Here is a 16,194-nt window from a genome sequence, read left to right as displayed (position 1 = left end):
GGATGGCCTGGCAGTTCCTGGTCCCAGACAGGGGACCCCTCAGCCTGATCCATTGCCTCCTGGACCGGTTGTGTCCCAGATGCCCTGCAGGGTACCCAGCCCTGGGCTGCCACTCTGGGGTCAGGGAGCCCCAGTGTGGGCCCTGGTCTTTGACATGTGGGGCATTCAGGTCTGCTCAGCAGCCTGAGCTTCTGGATCCCATTCCAGCCAGGGGCCTTCGGAAGGTAAGACAGGGTCCCAGCCTCTGGTCTGGAAGGATCAGGTGAGGGCAGGAGTGCCCATAGAGCAGAGGCAGGGAGCGCAGGGGCCAGCATTGCCAGGGGAGGCTGCAAGGGCCTCAATGACCAGGTGGCTTCTGTGCTCAGGACTCTGGGAAGTGGGGGCCCTAGAAGCTCCTGAGCAGAGGAAGGGGAGCAGCATCTTTGCAGCTGGACAGCCCTGACCCTGCCACTCGCTGGGTATGCAACCACAAGGTGCAGCCTGCGCTCTCTGCGCTCTGGATGTTTACCTCTGAGGCGGGGCTAACGCTGCTGCTGGCCTCGCAGGGTGCTGGGCAGGGTCGAATGAGTTAGCAATCACAGAGCTGGGCTCGAGGCTGTCCTGACTCACCCCTGGGAAGATTGTGGTCAGAATTGTGCTTTTAGAAAACACCTTTAGGACTCCCCCTTAGGTGAGGGAGGCTCTGTTACCCAGACCACCAAAAAGGGCCGATAAACATACTTCTCAAAGGCACCAATGAGCCAACAAGCGAGTGAGGTTCTTGATTCCACGTGGAGGACAAGGAGCCTGGAGGGGCCCTGGCACTCAGAGCCCTTTCCCTGAGAGACTGTGTCCGCAGTCAGAAGCCACAGCTACAAAGCCGACCTGCGATTTGAGTGGCCTCATGGAGGGAGAGGGATAGGTGTCAGAGCTCAGAGCTGGCTCGAGGCAGGGACCTAGGGAACCTCACACTAAGCTGGGACCCCCCCAGCTGCCCATACAGTTCAGGTGAACCTGAAGGAAGAGTCTTGTGCAGACTTATCACCTCCCGTCAGGCCTGTGACTTGGATTAAGGTGTTTCCTGCCAGGCGGAAGCAGAGAAACACCCTTTCTGGAGGAAGATGGTCTCACCTGAGGCTCAAGTCACTCCCATGAATGATGCTTCAAATGCAAACCCCAGGACACAGTCGGAGATAACGGGCACGCAAGGAAGCAGGACGCCACCAACAGGAGTAAGTGGAAACATGAGAAACACCAGATACTAGAGTTATCTGACAATAAAATAACTAAATTTACTATGTTCATCCAGGCAGAGAGGCCCATGGGCCAGAACAGAGAGTCCAGAAATAACCCCTTGCTCGTGTGGTCAAATGGCTTTCAACAAACGGTGCTGGGAAAACAGGAGGTTCACAGGCAAAACAAGGAAGTGGGACCCTTACCTAACACCACAGCCAAAAATTAGTTCCAATGGATCAAAGACCTAAAGGTAAGGGCTCAAAATTAAACACTCAGAAGAAAACTCAGGATAAAGGCTTCACAACGTTGGACTTGGCAGTGATTTCCTGCAGGTGACACCAAGGCACAGGTAACAAACAAAACAAAACAAACTGCAGTCCATCAAAATGAAAAACCTTTTGTGCATCAAAAGGCATGATTAGCAACCCACTAGATGGGAGAAAACATCTGCAAATCATATATCTAATAAGGGATATATAGAAAACTCATGCAACAATAAAGCCCAAAGCAACCTGATTAAAAAATGGGCAAAGGACCTGAAATAGACATTTCTCCAAAGAAGATCCATGAATGGCGAATCAGCACATGCTGGGTCATCAGGAAAACGCGAGTCAAAGCCACAGAGCAGTACCACCTCACACCCATCAGGGTGGCTTTTATCAAACAAACAGGAAATACCAAGTGTGAGGGGCTCACAGAGAAGGGAACACGGCACAGCCGTGCCGTTGGGGTAAGAGGTCACCACGGAGCCCCAGCCCAGGCCCTTTTGCAGAAACTCCGAGATTCCCAGAGGAGCAGGTGGGACACAGCTGGAGCTGAAGCAGGACCCAGCCACACCCTGTTTAAAATTGGAACGCTGATGGGGCTGGTGAGTGCTTGTCGAAGCTGAGTGTGACCCGTGGGGGCCTTGTGACTCGCTGGCCTCTCATTTGGGGTGAGCTGACTGGAACTTGACACTAACAAGGGAAGGGCCCAGGGTGGGAGGCCTCATGGAAATGGCTCAGTGGCAAGAGTCACCTCGGTTTTTGTGAAACAGTGGAGCTACCCCTGGGACGCCTTTTCTCCCACTCCAGCAGCCAGTGAAGCCGCTGTTTTCCTGGGCCCTCAGGTCACAGCGGGGCCCCTTGGTGGCGGCAGCCTCCCAGTGCAGCCCCAACCCAGGGCGCTCTCGGGAAGCCAGTCAGTGCTGTGGGCAGAATTGGAAGTGGTCACCCTGGCCAGGTAGGGGGCTCTTTCGGACCAGACAAGCCGGATTTTTACTGACCTTGGGTTGTTGCAAATGGCCTCAGCAGGCAAGCAGCCTGTTCTCTGAGGGCCAATGACCCTCTTTGGCCTGTGGACCACATACAGTCTCCATTGTGCATTCCTCACCCTTCTTTTTGTTTTTGTTTTTACAGCCCTTTAAAAATATAAACAACATTCCTAGCTCACAGGCCATACCGTGGCTGTCCTATGAGGACCCCTGGTTTTGCAAATCCAGGCTTACTGGCACAGCCACGCCCACTCGCTACCTGTGGGGCTCAGAGCAGAGTAGCCAGTCAGAGCCCGCATGGCTACAGGCCGAAGGTGTCCACTGCCTGGCCCTCTGCTGCAGAAGCCTGGCGGACCTGTCTGCTGGCGGGCCTGCCACGGGAAGAGCACAGCCTGCCTCACCAAAGACGCCCACTTGGAGGCCACTGATGAGGGAACAGACTGCAGCTGCTGGTGAAACAGTCTGGGTCCCTCTGATGGGGCTGACGCGGACTGAGCAGCTGGAGGTGCATCCTAGGTTGCCCCGGCCTCTGGGACGCCTCATGCCAGAAATGGCAGCTGGGCAGGAGGGAAGGACTGTGTGCTATTGAGGCAAAGCCACCAACACACACTGGGCTTGTCTCCCACAGACACTGGCCTGCTATTCCCAGGGTGGGCCCTGGGACTGGGCTGCTGCCACCGGCGCCACGGGCCACCTGCTGGGGTGGGACCTGCCGCACTGCCCCTCCCGCCTCCCCCTCTCCTGGCCCCGCTCCCACAGACGGACCAGGTTTCCTTCCTGCCTTTGAAGTGCAAGTCCAACTCTCAGGTGTGTGTAGTGTGTGCAGGGGCCGCTCCAGCCTGCCCACTAGCACTTGGCCTCATTTCTCTCCTGTGTGCCTCCCCACGGGGTGTGGGCCCAGAGCCCGGGGGTCCAGGAAGGAGGCAGAACAAGCCGGCCCTGTTCCCCTGCCAGAGCAGGGCAGGGCCAGGACCACAGCGGAGCAGGCAGCGGGGCCAGGCACTGGGCAAGCAGGCTGCTGGCAGGCCTGTCACCTGGACAGGATCCTCTTTGGATGTCCTCTTTCCAGATGGGAACTCTGAGCATCCTGTGTGGGTGGGGAGTGGGCAAGGGCTGGGTGAGGTGGGCCCAGGGAAGCGAGCTGCCTGGCAAACGCTACTTCCTGCAAAATATCAATTTTATTATTATTATTTTTCTACTTTCAATAGTACTTAGTAAAACACACAGCACAGAGATGGAAACAAGGAGAAAGGGTGAGGCCAGACCCCCTGCCGGACGCATCCTGTGAACGGGTGCATACCCCAGATGAGAGGTGTGTTTAATCCCACCCTTCACCTACACAGGGGGCCCACCAGCATGCTCTTGTCAGAGACTCGGCTGTGGCCTGGCTGTTGCTGGGATCCAGGGCCCGGGTGCTGCCCCACACCAGGGGCCATGTGGGCCTGAAGTCAGCCTAGCCCAGCCTAGTGGGACGCTTGAGAGATGCAAGGAGACCCAGGAGCAGAAAGGAAAACTGTGTGGTGCTGTGTATAGGGCCTTCTGCTCTGCCCCCACTGCAGCCTCCGCAGACCTCCCTGCGGGCCCACAGGCCCAGGCCCTGGGGTTAGTGCTGGTATTGCTGTCCTTTCCAACAGGGGCCACCTCTCTGGTGTCCAAGCACCTGCTGCTGAGAAAAACAAGGTACAACTGGGTGTCACAGCCCAGGATGGGACAGCACAGGAGCTGAGTGCAGGGTGAGCAGCTGGCAACTGCCCCCTCTTTGCCCAGGCGGGTGTAGGAGGCCTGTGGTCAAGGAAGGGTGTTCCTGTCCCCTCTGAAGAGACTGAGAATCTTGGGAAGGGAGTAGCTTGCCATCTGGGAGAAGCCCTGAGGCCACATGCTACAGGAAGCCCAATGACTGTGAACTCCAGGTGGCCCTTGGGGCATGAAAGAGGCCTGTGCTTCACCTGGGGGGTGGGGACATAGTGGTCAGGAGGGGACTGGCCTGTGGGGACTCAGGCCTTTCCTGCAGGACACGGCTGGCCCTGGCTGGCTCAGGAGGAAGCACAGAGAGACTGTGCTGGTGGCATTTCCGACTTGGATAGAAGCAGGAAAGAGCGGAAGTATCCTGGAGAGTCTCTTGGAGAGACTTCCAGCCAAAAGCGTGTGAGTGGGACTGGCTGGTCCCCTGTGTGGGAAGCATGAGGGCTCTCTGGTGCCACCTCGCTGGGCGGAGGGGCTGCTCTGAGAGGGCACCCTGGAGGGGAGCCAGGGACCCCGTGTGTGCGGCCACAGACCCCAGCTCTGCAAACATCAGAGCCAAGAGGGCGGGCCTTAGTTCCTGCTTTGACTTCTCTGCCAAAAATAAAACAATAAAGCCCCTGAGGCCTTTTATAAGCTTGTTTTGAAAAATGTAGGCATGTCTTTTATTTCCTGGCAGCTCTCTGGGTAATCAGGGTTCCTCCCACAAGCACAGTTGGGGCCGGAGTTCTGCTTGAAGGGCAGTGAGTGGGCAGGGCTCCTGGGGCCCACGGGCAAGGTCAGTCTGAGCCCTGGAGCCCAGAGCCTGGTGCGCACCCAGCCTGGGGAGAAGGAAGGCGGGCTCGTGGCTGGCACCCACGTCCTGGGGGAACAGCACTTGGGTTGTGGGAAGATTGGGCGGGGAGGGCACTACCACCAGGGGCATCCAGGGCCACCTTCCTGCGGGAGGCGGATCCGAGGGGAGCCAGTGCCCAGTTGGCTGCGGGGTTGGGGTGGGGGTGAGCGTGGGGGGTGAAGGAGGAATTCCCAAGGCTGGGAAAGAGAAGCTGGTGTTGGGGGACCAGCCCTTCCTTCCCTTCCAGGCCAAGCCCTGCTGGGCTGTGGGCCCTGGGCTGCACTTCCTGCTGTCTGCTGTCCAGGGCCTCCCTGCGGCCACACCCTGGCCTGCAGGGCCTCATGGCACTGCCTTCTCTGAGTCCAGCCCTTTGAACCCTTCCAACACCTGTCCCTTCCATATCTTCTTGCTATCCCCCCTCTCTTCCCTTTCCCATGTACACCTAGCCAGCTCGTGCCTCCCCCTCCCTGGCAAAGCCACCTTTTTGCCTCACCTCTGGTACACCTCAGCCAGGTGCCCCTCTAGGGCCAGAGCCCAACTCCACAGAGGCCCCTGGACATGCTCGCCTGTGGGCAGCAGTCCCTCATCACCTGGGCCCCCATACCCTCCTTCTACACCCATCACCAGCCTGAGCCTAGACACAAACTCCCACTGTGGGCCTGATACGCCCCTGCTTCCCACACACACCCAGGCCTCTCACTTCTTGGGACAGTGGCTGCTCCCCTGGGACTCAGCCCCATCCCAGGCCCCATCCCCAGCAAGCATCCAAGGTGGCCTATGCCTGCTGCCCCCTCAGGCTAGTGCAGGTGGTAGAGTGTGTTCAAGTGCCAAGGGTGGTGTCTGGCCCTGGACAAGCCCTGAACCGACTGGAGGTCAGTGGGCCCTGGCTGCCTGCTGTGTGCAGGGTTTGGGGTTGGGGCCCATGCCTGGACACTGTCCTGTTCTCCCTCCTCCCTCCCTGGCCTCCCTGCAGAGCTCAGTGTGGGAAGCAGTGCTTCAGATGGCGGTTAACAAATCACTTGCCCCACTGAGGTGGGACCCCTGTGGGGAGGCGGGGGGAGGGTGAAACCAGTGGGGCGGCCCCACCAGCCGCCTGCTCACAGACCCGTGGGAGAAACATCCCCGGGGGCCAACTCTTCCAGCTTCTTCTGTGCTTGGGCCTGCTCGCTGCCCCCACCCCTATCATCAGTCTGACTACAAGGATGGCCTGGAAGCCAGGGGTCACAAGGTACACCTGTGGTTGGGGCCCTTAGGGGGCAGCTCGTCCCAGCCAGCCCTGCACTAGTACATGGGAGGCAGTGGAGACTTGAGCTTGCAGGGTTAGGGGTGCCCGGGGCACCATGAGCAGGATGGCAGGCCGGTGGGTGCCCTCAGGAGGAGCAGCGCTTCTCAGGTGGGGCCCTGGACAGGCACCAGGAACCTGATTAAAGGCTGATTCTGGGGCCCTTGCATCCTGGGGAGGGTCCAGGGCTCTGCATTTCTCTCCTGCTCCCAGGTGACCCGGCAGAGTCCCACACTAGGATCTGCTCTGGTCAGGTGCCTAGTCCTGGACCATGCGGAGCTGAGTGAGTGGTGGCCTCCTGGTTGACCCAGGCCAGATGAGGTGACTCCTTCACCCAGGAGAGAAGGGTGCAGACGAGGATGCCCTGTGGTTGACAGGCAGCAGGGAGATGCTGTGAGAAGCACATTCCCTCTGACCCACTAGGAAAGGAAAGCAGAGAGCGAGAGACTTGCATAAGGACACACAGGGGGTCATGTACCGGCGACATTAGTTCATGGGAGATCCTGAAACCACCCACAGTCAACAACTCATTGGTTAAAACGACATGGTGCGGCGACTGGATGAAATATCATACTGTCACCAAAAAGCATGCTCTTCCACACTCAAGGCATGGGGAAATGCTCACATGTGTGCAACATAAACTTGTATGAAAGGGTGAGTTTGTTTTGTAGAACCCTAATGGCGCTTGAAACAAACCAGGGAGTTTGGATGCAGGATCACGGTTCTGTCATCCCAAGTCAGAAGATGACTCGCACTGACTGAGGCCGCCAGGAGCCAGCACTCTCCTGGAAGCGGGGACAGCACAGGGAACAAAGCAGGAAACAGTGACTTCAACTCTCAGAGTGACACGCTGCTGCCACCACATCTTGCCCCCTAGGCTCAGCCTGGCCTCAGGCAGGACTTCAGGATGCTACATGGATGAACGCATTAGTGAAGAAGTCCATGGGGAGTGAACACACCAGGTTTCCATGCGAGTTGTCTGGGAAGACAGTCTGGCAAGCTGGTCACTTCTAGCTAAGAAGTTCTGGCTTCACAGAGTCCCCAAGAGATAAGGAGTGGGGACACCTGAGTCATTCCCAGCTGCCAGGCTTGCTGCCCAGTGAGGTGCACAGGGTCAGACCATCCAGCCTAAAGCCAGGGGCAGGTAAGGGCAGGAAATAGAGGCAGGGGAGAAGCCCATTTGGCTTTCTTGGCTGCCCTGTAAACAGGCTCGAGGGGCAGGGCCAGCAGCTGGAGGCCAGTGAGTGGGGACGGTGGCCTGGCCCAGGGACTTGACTGCAGGTGCTGGGAGGTGGACGTGTTTCCAAGGCAGAGCTGACAGGCCCAGCTGCTGACAACGTGGGGACAAGGAAGGGAGGGAGGTCCTGAGGAGGCTCCGGGGGCTCCTGCACGCTCTGGGCAGTGGGCCGGAGGAAGAAGGGCTCCGGGCTGGGCCCTGCTAGTTTGGGCTGGAGTGGTTAGGAGGCACTTGGACATGAGAATTGGGGGCCCTGGATCTGCCTTCTTCGCCTGAGTCTCCTCATCTGTACAGAGGATGACCATCCTGCCTGTCCTCTCACAGGCTGCCAGGGAGGAGGTCTGGGCGGGGGGGGCCAATACCAGCTCGACCCCGACTCCAGCTCTATTCCACCCCTGCATCTCCTTTCTTCTGCTGCCCCTCCCCAGGCACAGCAGGAAGGGAGCACCCATGAGGGCGCCTACAGCAGGAAGAGGGGCAGCTCCTGGGCCACTCTGGAACCGGCCGGGCTCTCAGAGGTTTGCTCAGTGGGTTCAGAAGAAGCAGGACTCTACCACCAGGCCTTCCTGCATCTCACCAGGCTGTCCCTGTGGGTCAGGGCAGGTTTTGTAGATGGCTTGGAACTGGCGGCCAGAACAGCTGTGACAGTGATGGTTGGACATGTGTCACGGGCATATTCAGATGGGGCACTCTACTGCAGAGAGAGGAAACTGAGGCTCTGGGAGGAAATGACTAGCCATGGTGGCCCTGATCTGGGGAAGGCAGGATGGGGACAGTATGTTCAGGGTGGGCATGCAACCTCCCTCGGTCAAATTCGTTGTTAATACTGTGCCTTCCCTCTGGGCTCCACAGGCACACTGTCCACCTCAGCTCCCACTCAGCTCTGCATGCTGGGACTGGCTCCAAGGTGTTCCAAAAGACAAGGAGGGTCAGAGGGGTCAGAGCAGCATGGGTGAGAGGCCAGCAGGGGTTGGAGGAGGCCCTGGGGTGACAGGTGGAAGGGACCCTAAGGTCACACCTTGTCTACCACTCCAACAGCTCAGTCTTGGAGACACGACTGTCAGACCCTGCACCCCCTTCCTGGCCTCCACAACCTTGTAACATACTTGTGGGCCCTTCACAGGGTGGGGCACCTTCACAGGTGTTGCTTACCTGGCAAACCCTTCACCCAATGAGGGAACAGAAGCTGAGTGGTGAAGTGCTACCTGAAGCCACTAGTTCAGCCGGGGGCAAACTATGGCCTGCGGGCCGGATCCGGCCCGTTTGAAATGAATAAAACTAAAAAAAAAAAAAAAAGACCGTACCCTTTTATGTAATGATGTTTACTTTGAATTTATATTAGTTCACACAAACACTCCATCCATGCTTTTGTTCCGGCCCTCCGGTTCAGTTTAAGAACCCATTGTGGCCCTCGAGTCAAAAAGTTTGCCCACCCCTGCACTAGTTGCAGTTCCTGGTGACAAAAAAACCGGGATCTTCCTTTACATCTCCATAACCCCACCCGGGGGCGGGCTGCACCTGGGACTTCTGCAGAATCACTGCCTCTCACTTCCCATGCCACCCTGAGTGGATGCTTCACCTTGACCAGGCCCGTAGGCCATGACACAGCTGCCATCTATACTCACAAACCATGTCCCTCAGCAGGCTGCTGCAGCTCCAACCTGCTAGCAGCACTGGCTGGTGTAGGACCTTAGCAATAGAATGACTCTCCATGATTTTCAGAGCCTCACGACTTAGCACATGCAGCTGCTATGACATGAGAAGAAGCCTAATGCTGGGTGCCTTCTGGAAAGGGTGCCCCCAAGTATCGCAGGACTGAATCCTTACTAGGGTGTAGTCTGTGTCCTGATTCCATGGAGACTCAGAAAGCATTGGTCTCCAAGCAGCGTCACTGCTAACTTCACACCTTGTGACAAGTGGGCCCTGTCAGAGGGCTGAGGCACCCATCCCTCCATCTCTCCAGCCACTCAACAAGCCTGCTCTTTGCCAAACAATAGGCTGGGGACTAAGGGGGCAGAGGCTGGGGAGGGGGAACTGGCCTATAGAGGGTTCTCACTTGGCTGGTGGGCTCAGGGCTGGCCCAGGTGTGCTCTGCTGGACAAGGGTTGGATCTAGGGACATGCAGGAAAGTGTCTTCTGGACCTGAGTGGGTGTGGGGGCCACCTGGTCAGACCCACTTGCTTCAGAACAAATACCATCCCTTCCCTCCTTTGGCTGTGATTCTAAGGCCTCCCTGCCCGCCGGTTCATTCCATTCCCTCCCTGACATAGAGCCCGTCGTTATTTCAGGCAAGGTGCTCTGGGCATTGCCCCTCAAGAACTCCATTCTTTCCTACAGAGTGAAGAGAAGGTGAAGGGGCTCACTATGTCCACATGGGCAAGTGTTTTTCAAATAACATCTCTGTTTCAGGACGAAGCTCTTATGAAGATCTATGTTTTGCTAGCAGCCAGAATGTTGGTTTCTGATGAAACCATTTGTTTTGCTAGCGGATCTGTCCACTTCAGCGCCCTCTCCCCCGTTGTTTTGGCAAGGGTCGATGTTTTTAGAGGGGCTGGTCAGAGGGTGGACTGTTTTCATAATATTTTCACCTGTGACTGTGGCTGGGAAAGTTGAGCCTGGCCAATTCCTAAGGGCCATGTTGATGCAGTGTTGTGTAAGATGGTGCCAACAAGTTTTCCCAGTTCTAAGATGTGTGGGGATCCTCGGCTCCCGGAGACCCTGAGCACAGCTCTGCCCTGCTCACTCCACTTTCTGAAGTCAGTCCTGGCTCCAGGTCCAAATCCTGGTCCAGAGGGACTTCCAGCAGGTGCTTCTACAGAGCAATGGCTGCCTCCTGCCACCACAGTCACATCAGCAAATGCTGCGCCCAATGGGAGGAGGCCTTTCTGCACTGGCTTGGGAAAGGCAGCTGCCCAGCTGTGGGGTGGCCAAGTGGTGGAGGGAGCCGATGATGTTGGCGAGGGGGTGGCAGAGGACACATGAACAGTGGCGGGTAAGAAGGACAGCAGTGCCAAAGCTGTGGATGGTGATGGAGGCGGTGTTGGAGATGGTGGGGATGAGGGAGCAGGTGACAATGCTGATGGGGGAGATGGCAGTGCCGGGGTGGTGCTGGTACTGGGCTGATGGGGGAATGGGAGGTGGTGGTGGTGATGGTGGTGGGAATGGCAGAGGTTGTGTTCCGGGCATTGGTGTTGGAGGTGACAGTGCATCGGGCTGCCCAGCCCCTTTCTAGCCCAGATTCAGGGCGGTGCACTGTGGCCCACCCACAGAAAGTGCACGATGCAGGGAGGAGAGGCACAGCATTTCTTTCCCGCAGGGGCCAGGGTCCCGCCCTGGGAGCCGTGGAGACAGAATTGGCCCATGCCTGCTGTCTCTGAGAGTCAGGAGCGGGCCAGCACTCCCCCCACCAAGCTGGGACCAGGCACCGGCAGACCCTCAGTGCACGCTGCCCACGCTCCGGGCCGGTCAGGCGGGGGCAGGGGCGGGGCAGGCGCCCGTCGCCAAGGTGGTGGGGCTGCAGCTCGCACCCCCGCCGGCCCGCTTCTCCTGCGGGCCGCTGTCCGGCCTTGGCCGCCGAGGGAGGAAGCGCTGTCCTCATTCCACCTCTGGCCACCGTGGTGCCAAGCTGCTGGCGGCGGCGGCGGGAGTCGGGGCGGCGGGCAGCGGCCGGGGCACAGCTCCCTCCCCGGCGCCCCGCGGGCTCGGGGTACTCACGTAGAGTCCGGAGTGCTCGGCGCCGAAGAACGGGAAGGGCACGGAGAGCGGCCGCAGCCCCGAGCCGCCGTCGTCCTGCTTGGGGGTGACAGCGTCGCCGTGCTCCGCGCCGAACGGGTAGAAGTCGGCCAGGGCCACCGCGCCGCGCACCCCGCGCGCCCCGAGCCCCCAGGCCACGGCCAAGAGCAGCGCCCAGGCGGCACCGCACGGCATCGCCAGCGGTCGGCGGCGGGGACCGAGCGGGACAAAGCAGCGCAGAGCTGGGACGGATGCGGACAGAGCGGGGACGGAGCGGAGCGGAGCGGGGGCACAGCGGGGGCAGAACGGGGACAGAGAGGGACAGAGCGGGGCTTCGCGGTCCCCGCCGCCGGGAGCGAGGCCGCTGTCAGGAGTGGTCCGCGGGGCCGAGCGGGCGTTCGGGCAGCGCGGCCGCGCCGTCGACAGCTCTGCGCCCGACACCCGCGAGCTCTGCCGGGCCGCTGTCCGGTGGCCGCTCCGCGAAGGAAGGCGCCGGGCGGGACCGCGTTCGGGGCCGGCCCCGCCCCTGGAGCGGCGATTTAAATATCGAGCCGGCCGCACACCGGACTGGGCGGGGCCATGCAAATAGGGCGACTCTTAAAGCGCCAGGACGGCGGAAAGCGCGGGCGCGCGCGCCGAGCCCCTGACCCAGGGCTTGGGGCACCTAGTGGCCCTGCCCCGCTTGGAGGCCCAGCCCACGGCCCCCGCGGCCCCCGCGTTCCCGTACCCCCCTGGCCGGGTGTTGGGGAAGTGAGGGCTTCGCGGGCGCACGCTCCGGGCCGGGGACCATCCTCCGTGAGGCCGCAGTGTGCACGGAGCAGTTTTGGGACAGACCTTACCTTGGGGGGCAGGCGTTCCGCGTGCTCTTTCAGGTTGCTGCCCGGCCAGGGAACCCGGCCACCCCGCTGCCAGAGTGTCATGCGGGGGGGGCCACGCTGGCTGAGCGGTGCCTGGACGAACCCTTCTAGGACAGACAGAGGCCAGCCCTACATTGCCCCCACCCCTCCCTAGCCTTGAGCCTGGGGGCATTGGATTCCTGTGCAGGGCGAGGCTTCCTATCTGGTTTAATGTGGGAATGACCCCTGGCCTGGGGAACCTCAGGGCATTAAAGTGTTTCTGCCCCAGAGGTTTCCTGCCGGGTGCAGGCAGCAAGAGAATTTTGGCGACTCCTATGGCTGGCCAGTGGGGGCCTCTGGCAAGTGGTTTGATGTCCCTGGGCCCCTGGGTGGGAGTAAGACCTCAGGAGCCCACATTCAGATTCTCTGTCCCCAGCTGTGGTCACCCCAGCCCTCCTTCTGCCTCCGGGACTGCTGACCTGGGACATCACTGTGCATTTGTCCCTCAGGGGGTATCTGTTCATCTCTGGGTCCCAAGGCCCAGGGCAAGACTTGACTCTTGGGGCCTCAGTTCCTCCCCCATCCTCTCTGCTCTCAGAGTCTTGATGTTGGTGACTCCAGCCAAGCCCGGGGCCCCTGAAGACAGGTGCACCCCCCAAAGATAAGCAGAGTGAACAGTCACCAGGTCCTGAGAGGTTTCACACTTGTCATTGTTTTTCTGTATTTTCCAAAACGTCTTCAATGAGCATGTTGTTTTGCAATCAAAACAAGGAACATTTGATTTGATTTTTAGGAACTAGTGGGAGGGCCCCTCCGTGTGTGGATAATTCTGAGGCCACCGGTTTACACAGATCCCGTTAGGATGCAATCAGGGCCACTCGAGAATTTCAGGAGGCCAGCCCTACACTGGCAGCACCCGGAGAGTGAGGGCCCGTAAATGCCCTAGTCCCACAAGGTGCAGCTGTGGAAGGACTGGAGACCCTAGGACATCAGGACAGGGGCTCCCAGCCCCACCGCCCAGGGAATCTCCTGGGCAGCTTTGTGAGATGCTCAGGCCCGGGCCCACCCAGAGAGCCTGCTTACTCCATGGCCTTCACCCTGGACTGGTCTGCAGCCTGGCCTGGGGGTTAACACAGGGCCTCACCCCCACTGGGCATTACATTAAAACAACAACAACAAAAACAACAACATCACAAAACACAACTCCACTGGCAAAAGGAGAAAAAAAATGTTTGTTTTTTTTCAGGTGCTAAAAATATTATCAGGAAATAGTTTTCAGCAATGTGTCGTTGTAGGTTCTCGTCTGGACTCAAGGGCGCCTTTGTCTCTGCCACAGAAAGTCCACATTTATCAAAACCAAAATGGTTTTATCAAGCAGGCTCATGTTCTGCGGCAGGAAACCTGAGCCTCCCCATAGGCCTGTGACATTTTAATTTAGGGCCTGAGTGTGTGTGCAGTTTAGATGGGGGAGCCTGGAGCCGGCCTCTGGATGCCCCAGGACTTGGGACTCCGTGCAGGGTAAGGTGGTGAGTGTCCACACCTGGCCCAGGGGGCTGTTCCCTGCAGGGCTGGGGGAGGGGGCTCTGGGGGAGGCTGCTAGTGGCAGGGGCTGGCTGGCTTGTTCCCCCCTACCCCCTACTTTCTCTTCTTCCCTCCAAGAGGCAGCTGGCAGGGCATAGATCTCCCCAGAGCAGTTGGTTCTACCATGCAGGTGAAACCAGAGACTCTGTCCCAGGTAACCCGCCACCTGCTCTGGGAATGAGGTTGGGAGATCACCGTGCCCAGAGGGGCAGGTAGGATCTGGCTCCTGTCACTATACTGTAAGGCTAGATGGGTGCCGCTGGTGTACCAAGCAGAGGGGGGAGGGCCTGGCTCAGGGTGCCCGCTGTTCACCTAGCCAGTGTGTTGAGCCCACTAACTCCGGCCCACTGGCTCTCTATGTGCAGTGAGGGACAGAGCCTCCACGGAGCCCCCACACCTGAACATCATGATGAGGCTTCTGCTAGTGATCATAAGGAAATGCTCAGAATGGGTGCACATTCACTGCTGGGATGTTTGTTGCTGCTTTAGCTCTGGGTGGGGGGTGGGGGGGGGGGGAGAGAGAGAGAGAGAGAGAGAGAGAGAGAGAGAGAGAGAGAGAGAGAGAGAGAGAGAAACTGGAAACATTGAGCTAAGTTCTGCAGGGAGAGGCCATAAATGGGTTACAGGTGGGCTCAGGTATGGCTCTCCTTGCCCTGGGGTGGTGACAGGCCCCTCCCTGCCTCCTGCATATCCCCTGGTTCAAGGGCAAAGATTCCCATTTCTGAGTGTTCCATGATGGCAGGGAAACCACAGTGGAGACCCAGGCATGTGGGAGGCAGGGTATATCCCTGGTTGGCAGCCAATAAAATTATGCTCTGTGGCCTTTCTAATGATGCAGGAAAACACAAGTAAAGTTTTTTGTGTGTTTTGTTAATCCTCACCTGAGGATATTTTTTCCATTGATTTTTTGAGAGAGTGGAAGAGAGGGGTGTGGGAGAGAGAGAGTGAGAGAGAGAGAGAGATCCCCACACATGTCCTGACTGGGGCCAGGGATTGAACCTGCAACTCAGCAACGTGCTCTTGACCAGGAATCAAACCCAAGGCCCTTTGGTGCTTGGGCCGACGCTCTAACCACTGAGAACACTGGCCAGGGCTCAAGTAAACATTTTAAAAAGAGTATTAAAAGTAGCAGATACAGTCTAACCCACAGGCTCCGAGCATGCATGTGCTGGGAGAGGGAGCGCTCTGGCCTCACTTTAGCATCCACAGGTGAGAATATTAATGTCAAGAGGCCCAGATACCAATTGCCCTGGCCCAGCTGCACTCCTGGGTCCCGCGGCTCATTTCCTCCCCAGCTGTGGCCAAGATGGGGCCTTTGCCTCCCTCAAAAGCTGGTGTGTTGGAGGTGGAGCCTGTCTCCTCGGGTGCTTGGTCATCCTCCCCTGCCTCTGTCTTACAGTGTCACTTCCTTCTTTCTGGCCCCAGTGCTTCAGGATGGCCCTGTTCCCATGGCTCTCCTGCTCTCTCAGGAGATGAGTCCTCCTCCCCCTGTGGGCTTCAGGTGTGTCCTTTGACTCCTGAGAAGGTTGGTGCCCCAGACCAGGTGGTCCCCGAGGCCTAGAGAGCCTGTCTGGGATTGCACAGCTGGAGAGCAGAACTGGGACTGCCCTGCAAGGCTGGCAACTCCTATAGGGATGCTGGAACCTGCCGGGCCTCTTACAGGCCACAGAACTCCATGTGGGATAGCAGGGGAGAAGCACCCAAGGGCCTTGGCCCGAGTTCCAGGGAGCAGGGGTGGGTGGGAGACGGGTTGCTTTTCTGCCCTATCCCTTCGACTGTGGGGAGGGCAGCAGTTCTGCCTTGACCTTGTATACCAGGATGGGCCCCTACCCCGCCCTCCTCCCTGCACCTCACCTCCAGGGTGCTGTGTGAGGATAGAGTCCAGTGCCCAACACTGGGCCTCACTTTGCTCAGTCTACCTGGCCCAGCTCTGTCCTCCAGTCAACAGGACCCTGTGCCCAAAGCTTTGCTGGGCAGATGAGGGTGGGCGAGGCCAGCATGGCCCGCCTCCTTGGGGGATGGCAGGGATGCCCGTCTCCAGCTGTGCAATCCCAGACAGGTCTCCAAAGGACCACCAGGTGAAAACAAGCCTAGATCCATCTTGAATGAGACAGACGGCCGTCTCTCTGGGCCACAGCTTACAGTGGCCGAGATGGGGTGGCTTCCGGGAGCTTTGGACCCCTCCTGCCCCCATGCTTGTCCTCCAGAGTATGACAGGGGTTCCCTGGGAGGAGCTGAACTCAGAAGAACCTTGGGTACCGTGAGTCCTGGGCTGGCTGGTGTCATAGAACAAAAGAGGCCATTTGGAGAGGAAAATAAATCGCTGACCTGGTATAAATGGGGGAAATGAATAAAAATGCCTATAGGTGAAGATGGCTGCCTTGTTTCCATAGCAACGAGGCTGGATTCTAAGGGTCCCTGGCCCAGGTTCACAGACTGGGAAAGTGAGAGGTTCTGCAACTCTGACTTTTAAGTTCCTGCTCC

General features: G+C 58.6%; 1 protein-coding gene across 1 annotated transcript in view; it reads right to left on the bottom strand.

The window, feature by feature from the left end:
- Positions 1 to 11,488, bottom strand: part of SNED1 (sushi, nidogen and EGF like domains 1) — a gene marked incomplete at its 5' end in the record, with an annotated part of 56,622 nt that extends 45,134 nt beyond the window's left edge. Inside the window, 1 exon segment of the mRNA XM_081095506.1 lies at positions 11,276 to 11,488. Coding sequence (XP_080951632.1) covers positions 11,276 to 11,488 — 213 coding nt within the window.
- Positions 11,489 to 16,194: the final 4,706 nt, after the last annotated feature.

The sequence above is a fragment of the Myotis nattereri genome, assembly GCF_964212035.1.
Source record: "Myotis nattereri genome assembly, chromosome: 7".
Taxonomy (NCBI): domain Eukaryota; kingdom Metazoa; phylum Chordata; class Mammalia; order Chiroptera; family Vespertilionidae; genus Myotis; species Myotis nattereri.
The sequence above is the reverse complement of the archived record's forward strand: the minus strand, read 5'-3'. Positions and strand labels throughout refer to the sequence as shown.